At 45.2% G+C, this 22,733-nt stretch overlaps 1 protein-coding gene across 1 annotated transcript; it reads right to left on the reverse strand.

The window, feature by feature from the left end:
• Window positions 1-2,546: 2,546 nt before the first annotated feature.
• On the reverse strand, window positions 2,547-22,063 carry kansl1a (KAT8 regulatory NSL complex subunit 1a). Its single transcript, XM_076298175.1, has 15 exons — window positions 21,638-22,063; window positions 17,515-19,075; window positions 11,178-11,319; window positions 10,272-10,349; window positions 9,963-10,048; window positions 9,299-9,437; window positions 8,861-9,023; window positions 8,046-8,240; window positions 7,096-7,269; window positions 6,625-6,767; window positions 6,375-6,493; window positions 6,042-6,099; window positions 5,732-5,844; window positions 5,135-5,348; window positions 2,547-4,392 (listed from the first exon to the last, which is right to left on the reverse strand). The coding sequence occupies exons 2-15, from the start codon at window positions 18,975-18,977 to the stop codon at window positions 4,237-4,239; spliced, it is 3,243 nt and encodes a 1,080-aa protein (XP_076154290.1). The 5' UTR covers window positions 18,978-19,075; window positions 21,638-22,063; the 3' UTR covers window positions 2,547-4,236.
• Between the last annotated feature and the right edge of the window lie 670 nt (window positions 22,064-22,733).

Here is a 22,733-nt window from a genome sequence, read left to right on the forward strand (position 1 = left end):
TGTGCATGGTCACTTCTACGCTATCCTTCTACAAAGCAGCTACTGCAGTATTACGGGAAAAAAATACACTTTTCATACATTCTTACAGGCCACTGTTGCTCCATATAACAACCTTGCTAAGAGAGATTAATGACAAGTCTATTAGCCAACCTACACCTAAATCATCCATTTTATTAGCCAACCAATGACCATTGAACTAGCTAATCAAATTCTCTTGTATTACAAAAAGTGTTATGTATTTGTACAATTTGCCAGATAACATTTTACGACAGAAGGTTACATCTACTACGAGTTCCAGAACATGGTGGCTATCTCAGCCAGTGACGCCCTTACTATCACTGAGAGTGGCTCATGTTGGCCTTTTTAAATCAAAGAATGCCACAGCTTCGAGGAAGGCTACAACAGACACACCCTGATGACCTGGCTTACTACACCTTAAGGGTGTGCAAATGACTAACGAAGCTCAGAATTGTATACCCGTCATGTATACACAATGGTGCAGTATCATGTAAGGCCTAACTCCAGTACGAGACCACTGAAAACTGGCCTATCCTCTCTTCAGATGACATCAACTTAATAAAGAGAGAGCTGTGTGAGTGTATCACTCTCCTCTGAATAGATGAGGCATCTTCCTCATCTGCTGTGGACAGTCATTAACAAGTACGTGTCCAGTGCCATTCGGACCTCATGCCCATGCTTTGATCTCATGGAGCCTACACTCACCAGTCAGAGCATGATTTTATCTGAGCACCTCAGTCTGCCAGCCTTGTAGGCCCATAGCTACACCTGACTGAACACTCTTTTATGAACTTTGTCAAATCAGGTTGACAGGTCGGTAGCCCATCTTGAATTGGGTGTGGTGCTATTATGTAGTCTCCCGGTGAATCGGAGGAAAGCATTCTCAATCGGCTGTGGCATCCCACAACTGATCATTTGAAAACTATGCTACTTGCATGCGTCTCTTGGAGGAGATGGATCTCTTTGTTGCCTCTTTGTTTTGTTTTTTTAACACGATGCATTAATGGTATATCCTTTGCTCTCAATCTCGCGCTTCTTAGGATAAATATATGTAGGTATTACTGCAACGCAACACTACCCAAAAGGTAACCTTTACCTTACTGGATGAAGAAGGGAGGTGTAGTAATAGTATTTGATTCTATATAACGTAATGTGTATATGTTTGATTCTCGAATTAACTATTTGCCAAGGACATATATTTGAGGACACCATGGACATGAAAGCGGTCATTCAAAACTTAAACGCAGTGCTTGCAACACAATAATCTGCATGCTGTTTGGTCTTAGTTTTTCTTTACTCTATCACAAATTTGGCGGCACATTTTTTGAATGTTTTTGGACAGATGTGTGTACTAGTGGGAATCATGGGTTTTTGGAGTGGTGGGGTTTTGGACGAGGGTAAGAAAAGTGATTTGGGTTGAGAAGTTGGAGGCTCGGCCTGGATAAGGCGGATGGACAAAAGAAAGGAATTGGTGGCTACTAGGTAAAGTGGACTGGCTTGTGGCTGTTTTTTCTTTCTTTTTCCTCCCCAGTAGCTCTCCTCCCTCCCTTGAGGGCTGTAGGAGATGGACTTGCCGTTGTTCCTGTCTACACCTTTCTCACCAGTTTTGCGGGTTGTACATTTTAGCTTGAGCGTTGTGATTGTCGATATTGTTCTTGTGTGTTTTAATAATAATTGGTTTATGATGATTCTTGTTGCTGTAAATGTGAATTTGGAAATAAAGAATATTAAACCACCATATGGCCTCGAGACTTCTTTTATAGCTGCAAAGAATGACAGCTACAAAGTGTTAGCACTGGAGGGTTCAAGGAAAATGGAAAATTCTCACACACTTGTAGATTAACTTTTTTCCCTTAAAAGAGTGCTATAGCTGGGGCTCGAGTGCTACTGGCCAGGCCATCAGCACAAAGTGATTCTAGTAGGCTAAACAGTAGACATAATTAGGGTTGCAAAATCCTGGGAATTTTGAAAGTTGGAAACTTTCCATGGGAATTAACGGGAATATATGGGAATAAACAGGAATTAATGGGAATAAACTGGGCATTTTTAATATGGCAAGTTAGTGGTAGTCAATGTTCCAACCAATCAGATTTTGTTGTTGAATGGCGTGGTGTATCTTGGGCAGTTCAGTGGTTTCGGTGTTGCTAGCTTAGCATGCTAGTAAACCTTAGACAGAGAATGGGATTCCCGCTAGCATGGTATTTTGTATGGTAAGCTAAGCGAAAATACGAACAAACAAATCATATTGCTCATTACGAAACAAAATGTTAATGTTTGTATATGAAACAGTTGAATGTAATGTATGAATTACCCCAAATTCACAGTTAATTCCCATTAATTCCCATAATGTCCTTTAATTCCATGAAAGTTTCCAATTTGGAATATTTCTAAAATTCCCCAGATTAATTTACCATGGAAAGTTTCCAGAAATTTTCCGTCACTTTGCAACCCTAGACATAATGCTAGGGAACTGGTTTCAAGTGAGCTATACATCTTTAGACACCGACTGAAAAGATAGACACACAAGGTTTTGTGGTTTGTTTGCCAAGTATGACATAAAGGTTTTAATGGTACTATTTACAAACTTTTTTTTCTTTGCAAATGAGGTTAACTGCTGTAATATTTGAACTTGTAAAATGAAACCTGTCAGAAAAAGAAAAAAAAAAACCCTACAAAAACTGATAAATGACGTAAAAGAAAACAGTGACTCAATGACTGGAATAAAACATAAAAAAACACACAGGATTAGGATCAGACAACAATATAGTGGACTTGCATAGCAATCAATTACTAACGAGGAAACAGTGCTTAAGGAGTAGACACCCTGAAGTGACAAAAACAAAACAGTTGATGGATAGAAAACAGTACTTGCCTTTTGATCAAATGGGTAGGGCTGAAGAAACATAATCTAAACTATTAAAGGATGGGAGATCTTGAGATTAATTCTGCATATTTGTTTAATGGTAGAATGAATTTGGGCTCACCAACTCAAAACACCTCTGATAATTGTGATAGCTAGACTGCAAAAAAAATGTGCACATGTACACATCATGATCTTGTTGTATTCAAGTTGGTGTGCTGGGATGGTGGGCACAAGGTGATGGGGAATGGGTGAGAAACTTGGTCTTTATAACAGAGAGTGGCAGAACAGTTGCTTGTACACCAAATGCCAGGTAAGCTATGCACATTCAGGCGTACATACCCTTGCCTAAACAAGCTTTAAGTTGGGTAGCAAGTGCTCAACGTTTTAGTCTTGCTGAAAGCAATGGCAATTAGCTCTGGTGGACAATCACAGGTCCCCTGCAATTCCCTGAATAAGTAATCAAACCAAAAGCGAACACCTTTCAAATTCTAGAGCACTCCAAAATGTGCCCAAATTGCTTGCTAAATCGTAATATAAAATGCTGATTTTGAAAGACTTTATTTAGGATGTATAATTGAAATAAATCAAACCCTTTTTGGTTAATTATCTTTAGCAATGTTTAGTTAGCCATCCACTGTTTTATAGCACCTGCTGCTAGCCAGTCAGATGGCATGTTTTGGCCTATACTTCCTAAATGATTATGCATGCTTCCATAGTTGCAATGGAAATTAATTGATTGGTTGATAACAAATATTAGTAGATGATTCAAAGGGAACATTTGCTGTTCTGCTACACACCATGTCAGGAAAGCAAGCAAATGACGAGAAATCAGACTTTCAAAAAAAAAAACAAATGTATGTACTTTTAAGGAATGAGGGATTGGGATGGGTGGTAAAATCCATTCCCTTGTTTTGTTTTTTGTCACTCCTCTACACAGCAACACAGAAAACCAGCAGAGAAACCCTCCCCTCTTGACCAAGCCCCCTTTAGAAGTCTGCTACATAGTGCTCTACAGAAGTGTACACCTGACAGAATAGAGTAGCACACTACGTCCCAAGAACATTGTTAAGCCAATGAACATAACATTTATGGGAACCTCTCACACTGAACATTTTTGTTTGTTTTATTTCTGTTTTTTCTTTTGTTTACCTTTTTTTCGTCAATGGCAAAAGACAGGTTTGACTGATGTTCCATATTATTCACTAAAAACTGTGAAGATATTTGGCTGGTGTTTGAATATCAAACAGCAGAAGTCCTTTTATAATTCTTTTTGAGATGAAGCATTTTTTTTCCTTTTCTCTTAATGCTGGAGAGTGTGATCAGTCTGTCAGCAAGCGGTATCAACAATGCCGTTGTCATGGTGAGACAGGCTCACTTTCTGACTCCGCCCTCGTGTGGCCCGATTGGATGCCTGAGGTGTTCCTGGATGTATTGTCTGGTCCACTTGGCTCGTCCAATATGGCAGGCTCCTCAGAGAGCGGGAATGTGCGAGGGTCCCAGGGATGTACCGTCTGGAATGGGAGAAATACGGCCATTATTACCCGTCAATCATAATTTTGTGCTACAGACAAACAGAGATGAGGGAGACATTCTGACTGCACTGGGTCTTTTCAAATCAGGTTACCGTATTTAAAGAGGCTCATTTTCAAAAAATGTGACAAATGATTAATAGGCTAATTAATTTGATACATTTGATTAATTTGTATACAATTTAAATTGGTCACTTAATTTCTCACAAATTAAGCACTGTTATGCTTACATGTAGTAAAATGTATTAAAGGAATTAACTCATATCCTTGAGATAATGACGCTTCAGAGCTATTTTGCCACTTAGTAATACCTGTACATCCTTCAAGAAATGAATATAGTTTTGCTTAATAATCTTGGCAACGCTATACAAATGGTGGACTTGCTGATCTAATAATACACACTTGATGGATCAAATTATCAGGTGGGTGGGGTTAAGAGCAGTACTACAGTCAGTCACTAGATGGCATCAGACAGTTTGGCTTTGGTCATGACAACATGCTCTGGTTTTCAAAATACACTGTGTATTCATATGAACAGAATTAACGACGGAATTGTTAAATGCTTGTGTGTCTCTCTCTCTGGCTGCCTATATAAGGCCACCTTCTCGTGTCAGTGTGTGTGTGTGTGTGTGTGTGTGTGTGTGTGTGTGTGTGTATGTGTATGTGTGTGTGTGTGTGTGCATGCTCGTATGCATGATAGCTTAAGTGCGGCAGGTGCTCGTACCCTCTCCTCGTAGGTGAAGTCGGGCGTGGAGCAGCGCGTGTGCGAGTCACGTGAGGAGGGCGTGTCGGGGCTTGGGGGGCTCATTGGCGACGCCAGTGGCCCATAGTCCTGCAGCACGTGGAACTGCCCCATGTCCGGGGACGACGGCTGGGGGGTGGAGGGGTTGGTTCCCCCCAGCAACGGCGTGGTGCGCCCATCCAGAGATTTAAATAATCTGTTGAGACAGGAAGAGACAGAATTACAAATCCATTACAAAGATGATTTTAATCACAAACGCAGAGCAATAAGGCAAGGGACGACCAATGCGTGCACAATGTGTGAAAAACAGACAGCAGAGCATCATGCACACGGCACATGAAGAACTGAAGCCGGGAATTGGTTACATCTCCGCCATTTTGTAGTTCCTACTGGTGGCTTAACATTGGACTGAGCATACACTCTACATGTTTTTTACAGTCACCAGTATAAGCAAATATTTGCGCTTGCAGATGATATATAGATGAGTTTTTGTGTGTGTGTGTGTGTGTGTGTGTGTGTGTGTATGTGTGTGTGTGTGTGTGTGTGTGTGTGTGTGTGTGTGTGTGCGCGCGCGCGTACCTGCTTCCTCTCCTCTTGGCTGGTGCCAGGGCCCTCCAGGAATAGCGAGAACGTTCCTGCTCCTGCAGGGGGAGGTGCAACTGAGCGAACACCCCGTCTGACAGGTCCTCAATCTGAACATAGCGCAACACACGCCATTAACACACAGCCATGCACTGCTCCTCAACTATTACTTTATAAACTATTACTGTATACACACGGAGAGAAAGAACTGCAGCGAATGGGGTGGAATAAAGAGTGGAATGGGAAACAAATTAGGGTTACACACATCTCCCTCCAACACACACACAGTGCATGGATGGTTCCTCACCTCTGCATCCTCCTCATCCTCTGCGACGGGCTCGTCCAACACGTTCACCTTCCTCCAGCTGAAACCAGAACATGACCTCACAGATTAGCAGCCAGGACTAAAGCTCAACAGACATAACACACAGGAACACGTATGAACTCCTACAGAGAGCAACATGTTTAGAAATCCCACATCTCACACACACACCCACCCACACCAACACCCACACCCACACCCACACCCACACCCACACCCACACCCACACCCACACCCACACACACACACACACACACACACACACACACACACACACACACACACACACACACACACACACACACACGAGTGAGGTACCGTGGCGTGAGGATCTCTTTGTACTGCAGCTTCTCCACTCGAGTGGTGGCGGCCACAGACATGGGGATGACAATGTTGTTGATGTCAAAGGAGCTCTCTCCTCTCCTGCGACGGATGGGCTGCTCAACACAAAACACACACACAAGTGATGTCAACAGAGGTTACACTCAGCGTCACACAGCGCCAGAAACGCCATGCATGCCAATACGGATAAGAAAATCGTAAAGTCATGGAGTGTTGGCGTCCGTACCGCTCCAGACTGGCTGCCGGGGCCAAGCGGCGTGTAGGCCTCGTTGGGGAGAGACAGCTGTCGGCTGAGGGGGCTGGGAGTGGACTGAGGGAGGCTGGAGATGGACACAGACGGGCTGCCAGTGTCCACCAGCTGCCGTGGACCTGAGAGGGATAGAAAGAGAAGGAAGAGAGAAGAAAAGAAAGGAGAACAGCAAAATGAAACACTTGATGTTTATGTAACTGTTGTTCAGGTAAGGACATATTTGAATCAGTTGAATATTATTTCACAGCTTTGATCACCATATATCTTTCACACAAGTTTTGGTGAGATTCATTTCCTCTATACTACAGAGGAAGTCCCACTAAAAATCAACTTCCTCTTTCTTTTTTCATCTGTAAATATGCATTTCTAACATTCCTAATCTCCTTATCGTTGTGGACAGATACCACAAGATATTATATCATCAGCCCTATCCTCCTGCTCACTCACCATCAGTCCTGTCTCCTGACAGCTCCCGCGGTCTCTTGCGACTGTGGCTGCGCTCATGGGGCCTCCCCGATCTGTATGGGGTGTGTGTCTCCGATTTCGACACTCTGCCGCTTCTGTCGGCCAGGGAGCGATGGTGGGAGCGCTCCAGACGACTCTTACGATGGTGGGCCAGCCCTGGGGGGATGGGAGAAACACACGTCAGGGGGAAGAAAGATCAACCCTTCTCAGAGGCAGAGGATATGGGGGTAAATGAGGAGTATTGGTCATTTTTTGGAAAGGAAAATGGAAAGGAGCCAATAGTTATGTTTATATATATATACACACACTTCTCACAAAAAGTCAGGGATATTCCGCTTTCGGGTGAAATTCCAGAATGAACCTAAAATCCACTATTACCTTTACAGGTGAACTTAATGTGACCTTCTCTAAACTTTTGAATGCGTATGTCCAACAGTTCAATGTTTCAGCACTTTCTGTACTGAAGCATTACATTTCACCCGAAAGCAGTGTGTGTGTGTGTGTGTGTGTGTGTGTGTGTGTGTGTGTGTGTGTGTGTGTGTATATATATATATATATAATATCCGATACACTGTACGGTACATGTTGTACGGTGCTGCTGCTTGCACCACAGCACAGACACAAAATACATTTGCCAGATACACTTGGTTGCACTGAACCAGAAGTAATATTAAACGCAATACCCACAGAGGAAATTAACAGCTAATGCTACCACAGGAGGTAGGCCTATGCAGGTATTTATCAGGGATTTTAAGCCCATCTGTCTCCAATTATATACACTTTGATGCAGTCAGGGATCAATACCCATTTAAGCCAAGCTAATAAATGCTAGGAGTACATAAAGATGCTTCATTATGATGGGTCTGTGTGTGTCTTTGCATGCGCACGTCAGTGAGTTTACTGTGTGTGTGTGTGTGTGTGTGTGTACTCACGGACTGCGGCCATGTGTGAGTTGCCCAGCTTGTGCTTGTGTTTGGATGAGGCGGCGGAAGGCTGGGGGAGGCGTATGCGGCTGAGGGCGATCTTGTGCTTGAGCGAGTGCTTCTTCAGGGCCTTCAGCCTCTGGGCATGGCCACCCTGCCCCTGGGCCTTCATCAGACTCTGCAGATGAATGCTGAGCTTTGTGTCTGAGAGAGAGGGAGAGAGAAAGAGAGAGGGGGAGAGAGAGAGGTGTAAAGTAATGACAAAGTTAGATTGTGTGTTTTGTATGTTGTAGCAATCCAGCAACACAACAGTGATGTGAAGTGCAGGTTTCTAAAAGAAACAGGCATCTAGAAGAGAGATCACTAGGTATGCTTGTGTCTCATGTGTGTCTATATGTTAATGGGGCTTTGGCATACCTGATAACAGGCAAAGAGTGGGCTGTGTGTGTGTGTGTGTGTGTGTGTGTGTGTGTGTGTGTCTTTTCGGCATACCCAATAGTAGACAGAAAAAAATACCTGAGCAAGTTGGTCTATGTAACTGTGTGCTTTCTTGGCATACCAGGTAGTAACAAGCCAGTGTCTGTGTGGTGTACTGTGTACATGGAGACCTGATGGCAGGGTGTGTGTGTGTGTGTGTGTGTGTATGTGCGTGCGTGCGTGCGTGCGTGCATGTGTGCTTTTGGCATGCCGGACAGTGGGGGCTGTGTGTATGTGTATTTCGCATAACTTACAGAGGAGACTGTGTGTGTGTGTTTGTATGTATTTGGCATACCTGACAGTGGAGACTGTGTGTATGTGTGTGTGTGTATGTGTGTTTGGCATACCTGACGGCAGAGAGAGGATAGGATGGATGCCAGAGTCGAGGTGGGCCAGGCGCTCTGGCAGAGACAGCTCCAGAGGGGGTGGGGGAGGCTGGGGGGGCCTGCTGCCTCCACACATGACACAGGAGGTGTTCACCCCACAACCTGCAACACAGGCCTTGGGAACCTAGAGAGAGAGAGACGAGAGAGAGAAGAGAAGAGAAAGAAAAAGAGAGAGAGGGAGAAATATTTCTTACATTTATCTTGTATTTATTTGAGAGGCATGATTGATCCAAGTGATGAATACAGTTAGGTCTGGGGTGTGTGTGATCATATATCATAGAGAAGTTTTGAAAGCAGAGATGATGGATGCCTTGTCATCCAATGTTGTTTTCTTCCTCTTATTAAATCCTTTGAAAAAAAACAATAAAACAAATCACACACCATCTCACACACACACACCTTTCCAGTGAGGTTGGGGAGGACGTTGGGGTGGACGAGTCGTCGTCTCCGACAGCTGAGCAATGGGCGTGTGCGGGCAGCCACACAGGTGGGGTCAGGGGTCACGCCCAGGGGCTTCCTGTCAGAGCAGTCTTCAGCGCTGCAACAAACCACATCAAAAATGTAAACAACAACGTACAACACCTATATAAACAACTCTCTGCATAGTTTCCCCACTGCAGACTATCCTTGCAATTCAATACCCAGAATTGCAAAGAGTTGTAGATGTTCATTGCTATTTTTAAATGTGAATTCATTACACGTAGACACATATATTCAGATTCATCTCTACACTTCCCATAACAGGAAGAGAGGACATGTTGTAAACATGCAAACAGGTTGTAAATATGACCTCTTCATTTTTCCTTCCAAGTAATTGTGTCAAGTAAAGATTTACATGACAGAGCTTCATGCAAAATCAAACAATAATACATTTTTTAAAGCGCCTTTCACGACACCCAAGGTGGCTACAAAAACAAAAGGGTTGTTAAAATTACAGTCATCTCATAAAATTAAAATAAAAGTAAAAGTCAGTCACAAAAACAAGACCATTCCCATATGCTTCCCTTAGCCTCTAGGGTGCAGCAGAGAGTGCTTAGCAGTTATTTTTATTCTTTTGGGGTACCTGTTTGGGATGCCGTTGATGGAGTTGGGCGTTCTAGAGTGATTGGGCTCTGCTGCTGGGTTCACAGTCCTCTCAGAGTCCCCATTCTGAAGGCAAAACACATGTAAGAGATTACAGTGTCACAGTGAACGACCTATGTACTTTAGCCCAAGCTAACAACAATCAGTTCACTGGAAAGCTTTGGTTATACATCAACTTCTCTGGAATTTCATGAGAACACTTTTTTGTGGTTGTTGAGGTAGAGAAACTGAAAGATGAACTGAGCCAGTCTGTCTCACTGGTCTGTTCTCGCTCGCTCGAGTGCTTTACCTCAGGTGCGGCGCACGGCGAGGGCTCCATGTCAGTGGACAGCTCACACGGAGCAGGTTCAGCCAACTCCACAGCGCCCTGCAGGAAACAGAGGGAAAGTTGGGAAAGTCAGAAAGTCAACCACACTGAAGATTATTTCACAACCGCCACAGATACTCATTTCTCCAACTTCCTCCTAAATCCAGCACACAAAAACACACCCACACACACACTCTCTCTTCGTGGTGTTTATACAAGTGTTGTGTGCTTGATTCTAAGGTCACAGACACATTGACCTTAGTTGGCAAGATGTTCTTAAAACAAGGAAAAAAATACAAAATACAACACAGACAGGACACAGTGAGAGTGGAATTCACTGTCAGTTTTCTTTTGTGATGTTTACCTTTGAACTCAAAGTAAGCTAAACCATAACAGATACAAGTACAGTCCAAAAGTATGATTTCACTCAGAATCAAAGGGTGTCTGTTGAAAAGTCATGGGGTAATGAAACTTTGGGACACCAAGGGTGGTGTATTTTTTTCCGATTAACTAGAAGTTACGCCAAATTCACAGCATCAAGTGGATAAAACATCACAAAAGAAATATACACAATTTGAAGCAAACATGTTAACATTTTAGGGCCTCCTTACACCAAACAACTATGACAAGATTTGGGAAAGACTTGAAAGATTGTAGTCTTTTGAGTAAAGCTTGAATGGGAGGCATTAGTTAAAAGACTCCAATCTTTCAAGAATCTTTCCCAAATCTTGTCAAAGTTGTTTGGTGTAAGGAGGTCCTTAGATGTATAAATTTAACTAATGTACAATGCTAAGCAAGAAAAACTACCATATTTCTACACCAGGCCTGTGTGAAATCAAGTCCATATCTACTTGGCAGTATTTTGGCAGAGCACACACGCATACACACCTTGCTTGCGCGGATCTGCTTGTAAATCTCTGCCTGCTGGCGAATGCGGTACTCCAGGTCCGACACGTGGGCCTGCAGCCAGTTCCAGTGACTGATGATGGCCGATCGCTCCACCGCATAACGGCCCTCTGCCCTCCTCCATCTGAACGAGAAAGAGAGACAGAAAGAGAAGGAGGGAGAGAGAAAGAGAAAAAGGGAAGGAGAGAAAGATGATGGGATCATTAGCATCATCAGCATACAGACCAGCTGACATCATAAGACAGCATCTGTTCATCTTTTTATTCATTTATTTGTTCACTGCTTGCTGTCTGCCCCATAGAGGACCTCATCTGAGGCATGCTTCATCTATTTGTCTGTTTTGTCATTGGATGCCAATCTTTGGATTTGAAATCAATTCAAAAGTAATTTGAGATTAGTCCTGTCATTTGTAAATGTAAATGTGAATCAGGTTTCTCGGCCAAGTATACTTGCGTATGCAAGGTATTTGGTCTCTGCATTTATCCCATCCGTGAATTAGTTAACACACAGAGCACACAGTGAACACACAGTGAGGTGAAGCACACACACTAACCCGGAGCAGTGAGCTGCCTTGCTACAGCGCCGCTCGAGAGCAGTGGGGGGGTTAAGTGCATTGCTCAAGGGCATTTCAGCCATTCCTACAGGTCATGGATCAAACTGGCAACCCTCCGGTTACAAGCCCGTAGCCCTAACCAGTAGGCCACGACTGCCCCCCCCCCCCACCCCCCGCCCCCCCCATTTGTACTCCTCTTTTGCCACTCGTAGTAGTGCAGTGATACCGGTGTTATGCTGCAGGGGGTGCCAGTTTACAATCACTCGCAATATTCTCAAGGACAAAACCATTACAATCCATCATGATACCCACCATGTCTCATCCATATTTCCAACACATCAGATATTAAACACTTCACCATCTCCCTTTCCATTTTAGAGGCTAGCTAATGCTCGTCGCTGATGTCTAGCCTCTCCACCTCTCAGCCACACTGACAACAGAGAGCTGCTGAGTCTTAATTGCCATATTCAGAGCATCGAACAATGGATTTGAACAATGGCCAACAACAATGACTGTATTTACGGCTGATGCAGGAATGCTTAGGAATGGCAAAGCCAGGAAGCCTCAAGGTTATGCATGCCACAAACTGGTTAAGCATTCAGCTACCAAAGACTTCATGTACAGAGAAACTACTCAGCTTTCCATTGCACATTGTCTTATGTAGTGAATGAGCACTATATAGAGCAAGAGCACCCATGCATACTACTCACACATACAGTTAGGCCCTTTCATATCCCGCGCCAATTTTTGATTAAAAATGACTATATTCCTATTTGACCAAGAAAACATATGCAGTAATCCTTTTTTATTTATTTATATCTTTGCACAATGGATCATCTTTTATCTCATGCTTATGTTATTTTCAGGCAGAGGAAACCGACTGGTCAAAATAGAATGCTCTGTAAACTGTAAATCTAAATTTGCTTATTGTATGAGTAATTATAGTAACTGGTTATAAAGACTAGTTTGGAATATTCCATCAAAACATCACACAGACCAGTCTGATTCTACACACTTAGTTGTCTGTGTCTGACCCCCTCCATCCATCCTACACAAAAAAGGCCAGTGCACATACACCCCAGCAGTATGCAGCTCCCACACTCAGCACTTTCTTAAAGGGCACAGTCCCTCAGAGACCAAACCTACGCACTCTCATTACCATCCCAGTCAACACACACACACACACACATACCTCAGACACAACACAACTCTGACATAAACTTAAGAGGAACTCCCAGACTCAAGGTCATTATTTTGCGGCCATTGGCAAATCAGTGGCAACTGCATACCAGAGTCCATTTATAACCCCCCCCCCCCCCCCCCTTGTGTCACTTAGCCAAATGAGCCCAAAATGGCCACCGGGTCCATTCACGGACTGCACACAGAATTTTTCTCAGGGGCAGATTAGAAGAACATGGGGAAGGGGAGAGTGGAGCAGAATAATGAACGTTCTAAAGAATATCTGGGTTTCATTGAATTCAACATAGAATTTTAGAACCTTGAATTGTTGCGGAATGGAATCTTATGAGAACGAGAGAGAGAGAGGAAGTGTGTGTGTGAGAGACTGAGAGAGTGTGTAAGCGAAAGAGAGAGAGATTCAGTGTGTGGTTGAGTGATGTTCAAGTATGGCCAGAGATTTGGAGTAGATGACTCACTCGATACAAAAGGAAGAAATAAAGTCGAGGAGAAAAAAAAAAGTAAACACAGTAGTGACAGAAAGACAGAAGTGATGGTGAAAAACAAGTGACACGACTACACAAAGCCCACAAGCAGTTCTCCGTTGCTGGAGCGTCACTAGTGCACCAGATGTGGCAAAAACACGATGGAGCGACATGAGGTGAGCTAAAAATAAAAAATAAATAAAAAAAACACGAAGGTAGAAAATGGAAAAGAAAGAAAACAAAAGCGTAAGAGAGGAAAGTAAACTGACACTTTATCCCTTCCCTCCTTCCTCACAGCTCATTAGAGTGCACAGTCATGGTGAGACGGAGCAGCTGAGACACTAATAGAGATGACTTCATTATAAGCACCACATGATCCCCCTCTCTGGCTCTCTCTCCCTCGATCAGTCTGGGAAAGATGAGGGGACTGCACGCGTGTATAACTAAGCTCTGAGTAGTACCTGTTTGCTTTATAAACATGCCCTAAAATAAACATGACTCATCTTGAGTGATTGAGTGAGAGCGTGCATGTGTGTGTGTCTGTCTGTGTCTGTCGCAGGGACAAGGACTTGTATTCATGAGGAGCGGTACTCTTTCAATGGGCAGCTTTTTCTTTCCAATCCCTTTCCGTAATTATAAAGAGCTGAAAGGAGAGCATGACAATAAATGACCACCCCCCCCCCCCCACACACACACACACACAAACACGCTGCACATACACCATTGCTCTCGTTTTGACTCCAGGTCCTCTCTGTACCATCCTTCTGACAAAACCTGTGCGGTCAAAGCTACATGACGAAACAGAGCCCTTTATACATGGCGAAATGTTAGCATCACACACTGTGTTTATTTGAATAGCCTCTGCATTCTATTTACAGCATTTTCCCTGACTGCCTCTAACTTGCTAAGACAAGCAGCCAGCCTTGATGAATCATGCTGTTATATAGTTGCACCAGATGGTCAGGCCAGGCAGTCTAACATGGGGGAATTTAAAAGCAGTACACACACACACACACATACATAAACACATATAAAAAACACACACCCAGAGCCTTCCTGCAGAGGGGTATTTAACACATCCGTGTTCCTGCTATTCTACAAATACTTCTACACTGCTCCTTTATGTGTGTGTGTGTGTGTGTGTGTGAGAGAGTGAAAGGGGCGGGGGTGCTCCCTCATGGCGGCATCCATAAAGGGGTCAGACACAAACTGGAGTCAAAGTCCTCAGACAGAAACCGCTGCTGACCTGCAGTGTTGTCATGGCAACGGCTATCAAAGTTCAAGTGACTAAAGTTGCGTTTCCTTTTTCATGAGGTGAGTGATGTCATTAAGGCCGGCCTCGCCTTGTGTGCGAAGGACAAGAGAGCAGTGAAATCGGACACAATACACTCCTGTGCCACACCTTGGGTTTAAACCACACCTACTCACATTCTCACAACACAGCAGATCTTGTCTGCAAAAGTCACTTAACAAGATCACACTCCAATCCACGCACCCACATCCACACATCAATCCATTCAACACATTTATCTCTCCTCGCATTACATCCAACCAGCTAAGATGCTACCATTACCAGGCCAAATCACCAACTCTCTAGCCTAGAAATCTAGACGCAAAATTAAGCTTCAATAAGGCCAATCACATCGTGTATAGAGTCGGTAGGCGGGCTTAACATAATGATTGATGGCAAAGTTGCAACGGTTCGGCGTGAATTCCCTGCTACTTTAAAACAAAGAAGATGGATGTTGCTGTTGGCGAACAGCGTGACACGAGTTAAGCTTTGGTTAGCAGGCTACCAACAGCATTACCAGGCCAAATCACCAACTGTCTATACCGCTCATGACTTCCTGTGCTTCATTCACATGTTTGCATACCCACCTCAATCCTCCCCCATTCCTTTCATGGATGCCTGCATATTTAGGTCAGGGGTCCAGAGGGTGGACCCAGGCGGTGGGTAGGGGGCGCTAGCCCTGGCACGGCAGGCAAGCCTGCTTGCTAATCATCAACCTGAGGGCCTCTGTGGTGGCTACTGCTGGGTCTCTGCTGAGCATTAAAACCTCAGCTGTCCTGGACACAATAGTGCAACCACATACTATCAGCACGGACTCGCTTCTCTGCAACACACAGGGCCTCCCTCTCTCTCCCTTACACACACACACACACACACACACACACACACACACACACACACACACACACACACACACACACACAAACACAGGCTGCCTCTCACACATGATACAGCCTTACACACTTACACAGGCTCTACCAGCTTTTCTTTCCCTCACAAACAAACACACTTTCCATATTAAAATATTACATTCAAATAAAATGATAATTGTGGAATAACAAAATGTCCAACAGACACAGACACAGAATGCCACATGAACATTCTTTCCAAGTTGGCAGGGCCTCATTCTCAACACACCACATGGCATAACACACACACACACACACACACTTCATCCCTTGAATATCTGCACTGTATGCACTTGCTGTACACATTAAACTAGAGGGTCACCAAAAGATGACCTCCTTCAGTCACCCCAATATTAAAACGACGGAATCTGCCTCTTTTTTCCCTCCCGTGGATGAAGCAGAGGCCTTTACACCACCCGTCTGAGCCACTCTTCCGTGTCTTTAATAATGCAGTCTCAATCTCTCTCTCTCTCTCTCTTTCAGCATAAACAGGAAGTGTAACCCTGATCATGATTCAGACAGCACTGCGCCGGGGAGGGGCGGCAGAGGAAGCAAAACAGTGATGACCTCAAGCGCAGAGCAGTGCCCAATTATGACCACACTGAGGGAATTTGGGGGGGGGGGGGGGTGGAAATAAACTGGGTGGATGGTGGAGCATATGGGTGTGCTCTCTGTCTACATCAGACGCTGTCTACACTCAACATACACACACACACACGGTAACAACACTGAGGTCATAGGTTCAATTCCCAGGAACCACACACTGGTTTGAATATAAAATAACATTTGCCATATACACACACACACACTCTTAACGTAAAGATGCACCAATTGTGGAATTCTGGGCCAATACTGATGTTTAAAATAACAATTTGACTGATAATCCACTCTAATCCTAAAACACCAGAGAGAGTGTTTGCCTGTGCTAACTGGTAAGGCAACTGGATGATGCAACCGTGCTTTACCACTTCATGCGGTGGGTGGATCAGCACACCATGGGTATGTCGGCTAAACCTGTTTCTACTAGCAGTCAGGAGAGTGGTGCTAACAGGCAAGATGGATCGTCACTCTAACCCTGCGCATTCAGGGCGTGAGGCTGACTTGATAATGCTTTGTCGAGTGTGACAGAGGAACTGAAGAGAATTAATGGGAGTCTTTCTTAACAGCAGGCAGTTCAGGCCGTTCACCAGCGCCATACAAGCTGACTTTACTGCACTGTGAGCAAACAGGGTGGAGTAGTGTCAGTTGTGTTGAAACAGGTTGAACTCTTTTCGGTCCTGCCCCCTTATAAACACACGCCATTAGCCCATCGCACGCCAAGAGAGGCTATTTCTAAATTCGGTCAGAGAGAGAGAGAGTTATTATTGAGGTGAAGGGATTGATTTCACCATCACTGCCTGATTCTCGGACTGCAATGCTAACACATGGCCTGTGTGGGAGCGAGGTTGTGTTCACTGGGGTTATTGGAACGCCACATGCTGCTCTGATGTTTTTGTTTGTCTGTTTGGGTCACTGCTCTCGTGTGCTTGAGGGCAGGGAGAGAAAGGAGGCAGTGGAGTGGTTTTCCCCCGACCAGTCAGACACCCTGACATTCAGGTCTCATTTTAGTGATGTTGCAGTGATGACATCTGTGGTACTTCCCAACATTCAAGACACGAAAAATCTCCAACTTTCCTTTATTGTCTTTTTTCATTCAAGGTGTACCATTGGCAATATTCATTACGAAACTGAAACTAGACTCCCGCAAACTATTTTAATTGGAAATATTAATTTGTATATGAATTAATTATAAAATAAACTTGATTATTTTTTTTTTATGGCCTGCCTGTGTAGTGTGAACATTGTGTCATATCCTAACACACTTCTCTCTGTGATCGACACCTTCTATGATAACCACTGTACTCACAGCTTGACATGGCGCTTGTCCGGGTCTGCACGGGCGATTTCGTCCTGCTCCACGTCCGATTCCCCACCCGAGCTGCTCTCGGTGGCGTCCGAGTCAAACGCGGTCTCGGTCGAGTGCAGAAAGCTGCTGCCACTGGCGTGCAGGCGCTCCAGATCCGCCGGCACTGCGCCACTTCTGAGGAAGTTCGCCACACCCAAGGAGGAGGTGGACGCAGCGGCCGAGGAGGAGGAAGGGTCCACTACGCGGCCCCAGGGGTCTGTGGGCATATGGTGACCACCGCTGCCGGCGCGGTGCACGGCTGTTTTGTCCAGGAGGCCGGTCAGCTGTTGCTGCACGTGCCGTTCCACCTGCTTGGCCTGGACCACCTGTAGCCGCTTGCGCAGGCGTCGCAGGCGGCCCTCGATGTCAGCCTGCCGTCGCTGCGTCTGCTGCGTGCGCTCCTGCACCTGCAGACCCGCTGTGGAGGGAGAGGGAGGACGCAGGAGGGAGGAGGAGGAAGGTTCATGTCTGTGGTCTGTGGTGGTGGTGGTGGTAGAGGTGGTCAGTGTGAAGTCGGAGCTGGAGGGAGGCCCCTCAGGCTCAGCCTCCAGCCGCTGGGACGAGGCACTCTGGCAGGTGGAGGGAGGAGGGGAGGGCGAAGAGCCGTTGTCGTGGGATACGGGGGAATGAGAGGGTGAAGGTTGGGTGGGCTGAGGGGGGTCATCCACGCCGCCTTCGCCCTGAGAGACGGTCTGGGCGTTCAGTTGCTGCCCCCTCCCCGACGCTCTCGACAGGCCTCCACCGCTCCGCGTGACAGAAGCAGGCTTGGGCAACTGAGTGCTCTGGCCAGCAGACGTCTTCCCACCGCCATTCACCACACCTACGCCATTGGCGGCCATCTTTTTGGCGAGTCCGTTGATGGGCATGGCGTGCCCGTTGCCCGTTGCGGGCGTCCTCTCACCCCCGCTGAGGAGGCCCTGCAGCTGGCCGCCGGTGATCTCAAGCGCCTGCCTCTTGCGCAGCAGCGCGTCTCCGCCGGCCGTGGCGGCAAACAGGCCCAGGTTCTGGTGCTGCTGGCTCTTCAGCACCGTCTGCTGGATGAGCGCACCCTGCAGGTGCGACTTGAGCGACTCCTTAGCCTGTGTGTGCGACGGAACTGTGGTCACATCGGAGCACAGGTAGGAGGCCACCAGGGGTTGCAGCTTGCCCAGCGACGGGGACTTAGCGACGGGGAGTGTGTCGCCACGCAGCAGGCTCTTCTCCTGGGCGCTGTGGTGATAATGGTGGTGGTCAGTGCCGTTGGTGACACGTCGCTTGGAAGGGCCGCCGCTACCGTTGGGCGCGCAGAGCAGAATGTTGGTGGCGTTGCTATTGTTCTCGGCGCTGGCGGACGGGGACAGGTCGGACGAGGGTGTGGCCAGCTTGAAGCGAATGCGGTGGGCTTCGGCTGGGGCGTCGGTCAGAGCGGGCGCCATCGCAGCCATGCAGTGGCCAGGGGATGGAGCCACCCCCCTCGTCGCTGCGCCCTGCCCAATCACCGCCTGACGAGGGTGGGAGAGAGGGAGAGAAACAGAGGAGAGAACTGGTGGGAGAGGGGGAAAAGAGGAAGAAGAGGAAGTGTCAGATGGGAGGAAGACAGACAGGACATGAGGAAATTAGGGGGATGGGGATATAGACAGAGAGACAAAAAATATTACATACATGAACAGTAATGGAAATGGACAGTAGCCTAATTGTTCTTCTACCATCTAGTAGTCGATCTTAACAGCTAAGCAAATTCCACCTAATTAGCATCTACTGCAGTAGTGCTTCTTAATCTGAAGCCACAATGACAAACTAACTGGCTATGACACCAGGGCAAAGTATCAAAAGTGGACAAAGAAAACAGACAGGGGGAAAGTTTGAGATAGGGGGTTGGTTGTGTACTGTGTAGGCACAAAGCTTAATCCATCCCTGGCCAGGCACTTGGTCTAAAATAAAGCCAGAAATAGACACAACCCTTCACCTCTTGCTTGACCTCACAGTTAACACAGTGGAAACAATGTGAACCCGCTAACCGGACTAATAGAGGAGGGGGGTGGCTCCACACAAACTAGACCCCGGACACAGTAATGACCACTACAGCTGTTTGGGAGGGAAAATCCTGTTACGGCCAAGCTTGTGTGAGAGAGCAAGGTCTCTTTCTCTTTCCCTCCAATGGTGTCTGCCTCTGCTCCACCTCCTTCACAAGAACTAACCATCTGTGGTTGAGGAATTAAGCATGAATCCTTAGGACAAGAGACTGCAGCACTATGTGACTAACTAGAGTGAAATGGGGAATGTTAGTGCAGTGACCTACATCTGGGTGAAACCTTTGCACAATATATCCGACTCCATACTTCCATCTGTATACAATTCACTTGAGAAACACCAGTTGAGGAGATTTATAGGCTGTCATTGTGTGCAAATTGACTAAACACATTACTCCCAAAACAGACCAGTCAAACAGGAAGACAAATAATTTGTGATAAAATCATAGTTTTTAAGTAAATAGTCCTCATTTGCCCAGGCATGCTATTCTAAAATAATGGCATACTGTAGGTCTGACGTAAGATAAAGTCCAAGCGCCAAGCAAGCGGGTGTTTATCACCAGGGATTAGGAGGACTGTAGTGGAAACTAACTAGGTTAATATGTCAGAGCAACTCGAGGATCAATCATGGCTAAATTTGACGACACCACCGGTCCAGATACGAAGTTTTGTTTCATAAAACGACAGAGGGCTTGTCTGCACCATGAAGAGAGAGAACATCACCTCTCTGGAGAAAATAAACTAAATAGCGTGAAACCGCACCGCCACAGGGCATGCAACGTTTCTACGCCATACTTCCCGTGAAGATTATGCAATACACCCCGCCGTCCAAACTAGCGCCTACCAATGACAAAATAGCCCAAACAGGACAGCTAAAGACGTTTAAATAAGACCTCCCAGTAGGCTACATTATTTGAGCATGTGCGGATGTGGGATTTGTAAATTATTTACCCAGGTACGTTTTCTGTGAGGAAATTGTACTGCGACTACTACGCTAAAAAAAGAGCAATGTGAGTCTGCAGTAGGGTAGCTGCTAACAGGACCCCGCGACAATGTGCACTAAAATGTTATTTATTTTTTTCTTTCGAAATTAACGTTGTGAGCGTGAAGTGCCGCCGCGCCTAGTCTCATGTTGAGTAAACTAGCGATAGCTAAGTTAACGTTAGGTACATGGCAGTTTGCCAAAACCTTAAGTTAGCAAAGTAGGCTATCTGGCTTGAAATAGACCAATGCATATAACGTTAACATTGTCTGATAATAAGAACGATTAGAACTGTTAAGAACTCGCGAAGCCTTTTTAGATTATGTAACAAATGCGGAAACGTCCACACACGCGTGGGTTAACTATAACTAGGCTAATCTTAACTGGGAGCCAAGCCCTTTCCATGTAAATTTAACTAACCTTAGTAGTAATTTCACCAACACTTGTTCACAAGACTCGGCGGCTTCTGACTACGAGATTAATGCTACAAACAGGAGTTCGAGCTGACTGCTTTAAAAAAACAATAAACACAATTAATGAAACTGACTATATTTAAAGCATGCAACAATATTTACCAGCAAGTATAATGGACGTTACGTTAGGTGGGTTATTTTCAACCCACATAGCATAATATAAATGGTAGTTAAAGAGAATTAACGTTACCCTGCAGACGTTATCTGTTGTGTTGACAGATGAATGCTGCAGAGCTAGCAAACTGAGCGATAAGTGAAATTGTGTGTATTAACAAGGTTGCATAACCATAAGCACGTTTACGTTAGCAAAACCCATAATGTAGCCGTATCGCTGGCTACGTAAGTTTAGCGAAGCTGGCTAATGGTTTATAAACCATGACGTGCAAAAGATAGAGATCTTATACACTGCGCCAATGTTGACAATGTACATTAAACAAAATACCAATCATAATATTGTTGCATCAAGCATGTATCAGCACGAATGTAGCATTTATTCAACGCAAATGCCAATATTTTACAAACAAAGCTAGAATGAAACGTTAACGTTAAATAAGAGAGCACGCCAACTGGTCTAGCAGTAGCTTAGCTAACCAGCTAACAAAGAAAAAGGAGGAACCTACCACGTGATGAAGTGAACTGTCCGACCGAATTTCAGTCGTAATTCCGTGCGGTTTGAGAGGGCTTGCGAAAAATATCAAGAAAAACAAATAATATTTGCCATTTCATACAGCCACTTCCAGCGTCTTTGACAAAATAAGGTCCGTTCTCATGTACCTCGCTTCCAGGAAGCCTTTCGTTTTCGCTCCGGATTCACGAAATGGGCGAAACTACACCTTGCTGCCACTTCTTTGAAATATGGGCTGCAAGCGAGAAAAATAGTTATATCCAGTCCAATATACAACGCATGTTGGAGAAGAACCTAATATTTACATATATTCGAATATTTATTTGACTTGGGAGATGCAAACAACCAGTTTCAAAATTATTTTTTTAATCGCTAAAGGGAGAGACGCACAAAAGATGGCGGCTCGTCCCTCTCCATCGGATTTGACTCTGACGAGCGCAATTGCGGAGTGCAGTTTGTAGGCGGGAGACATTTCTCTTGCTGGCCGCTGGGGTACAGCGGCTAGGACTCTCCATTGCAGCCACTAGGTGGAACTGTTGTCACATTTTTTTACAGGCAAGGTCAAGTGCCCAGCAAAATATTTCTATTATGGTTAGACTGGCCTAAATAAATATTACATGTTTTCTATCACCTCCTAGATCTGCTCTTTAAGAACAACCACGAGAGGACATTTTAACAACTGATTTATTAAGAGTTGGGAGAGCATGTTGCGTCATCAGGTTCCTTGGAAATTAGGCCTACAGTTGACATTTCAAAATCTCTCTGAGTCAATCTGAGTCAACAATCTGTGGAATTTGAAGGAATTGGCATTGAAATGGCTGTGGTACTATGGCTTGGCTCTGATAGCATCAGCAATACAAGCCTGTATAATCTACCATACAAGCCAGATACAATTTTTATGCATAGGCACACTCTTTGTCATGACCCCCCTGCAGGTGTGTATGATCAGAAAGAGCTCTATTTTCGTATCCTCTGACCCGCTTTACAGCGAAGTTGCCAGGTTATGAGGAGCAGTGAACTCCAGGTGCTTGACATTGGCTGTTTACTGCCAGTGGAGAGCTCATATGGGAAATCTTTTCAAGGCTAAATGA

Source organism: Alosa pseudoharengus, unplaced genomic scaffold (assembly GCF_046254945.1).
Source record: "Alosa pseudoharengus isolate Yale_2024_CS ecotype anadromous, Long Island Sound unplaced genomic scaffold, YU_APseudo_1.1 YU_APseudo_1.1_scf_21, whole genome shotgun sequence".
In the NCBI taxonomy this organism is placed as follows: Eukaryota; Metazoa; Chordata; class Actinopteri; order Clupeiformes; family Clupeidae; genus Alosa; species Alosa pseudoharengus.

Excerpts from the sequence above, each read along its gene's own strand:
- kansl1a (XM_076298175.1), bottom strand. The coding sequence starts at position 18,977 with ATGGCTGCGATGGCGCCCGCTCTGACCGACGCCCCAGCCGAAGCCCAC. Across the intron at positions 10,350-11,177 it reads AGCAGATCCGCGCAAGCAAG|GGCGCTGTGGAGTTGGCTGA; the intron begins GTGTGTATGCGT and ends TGTTTCCTGCAG. Across the intron at positions 6,768-7,095 it reads GTCAGGAGACAGGACTGATG|GTCCACGGCAGCTGGTGGAC; the intron begins GTGAGTGAGCAG and ends TATCCCTCTCAG.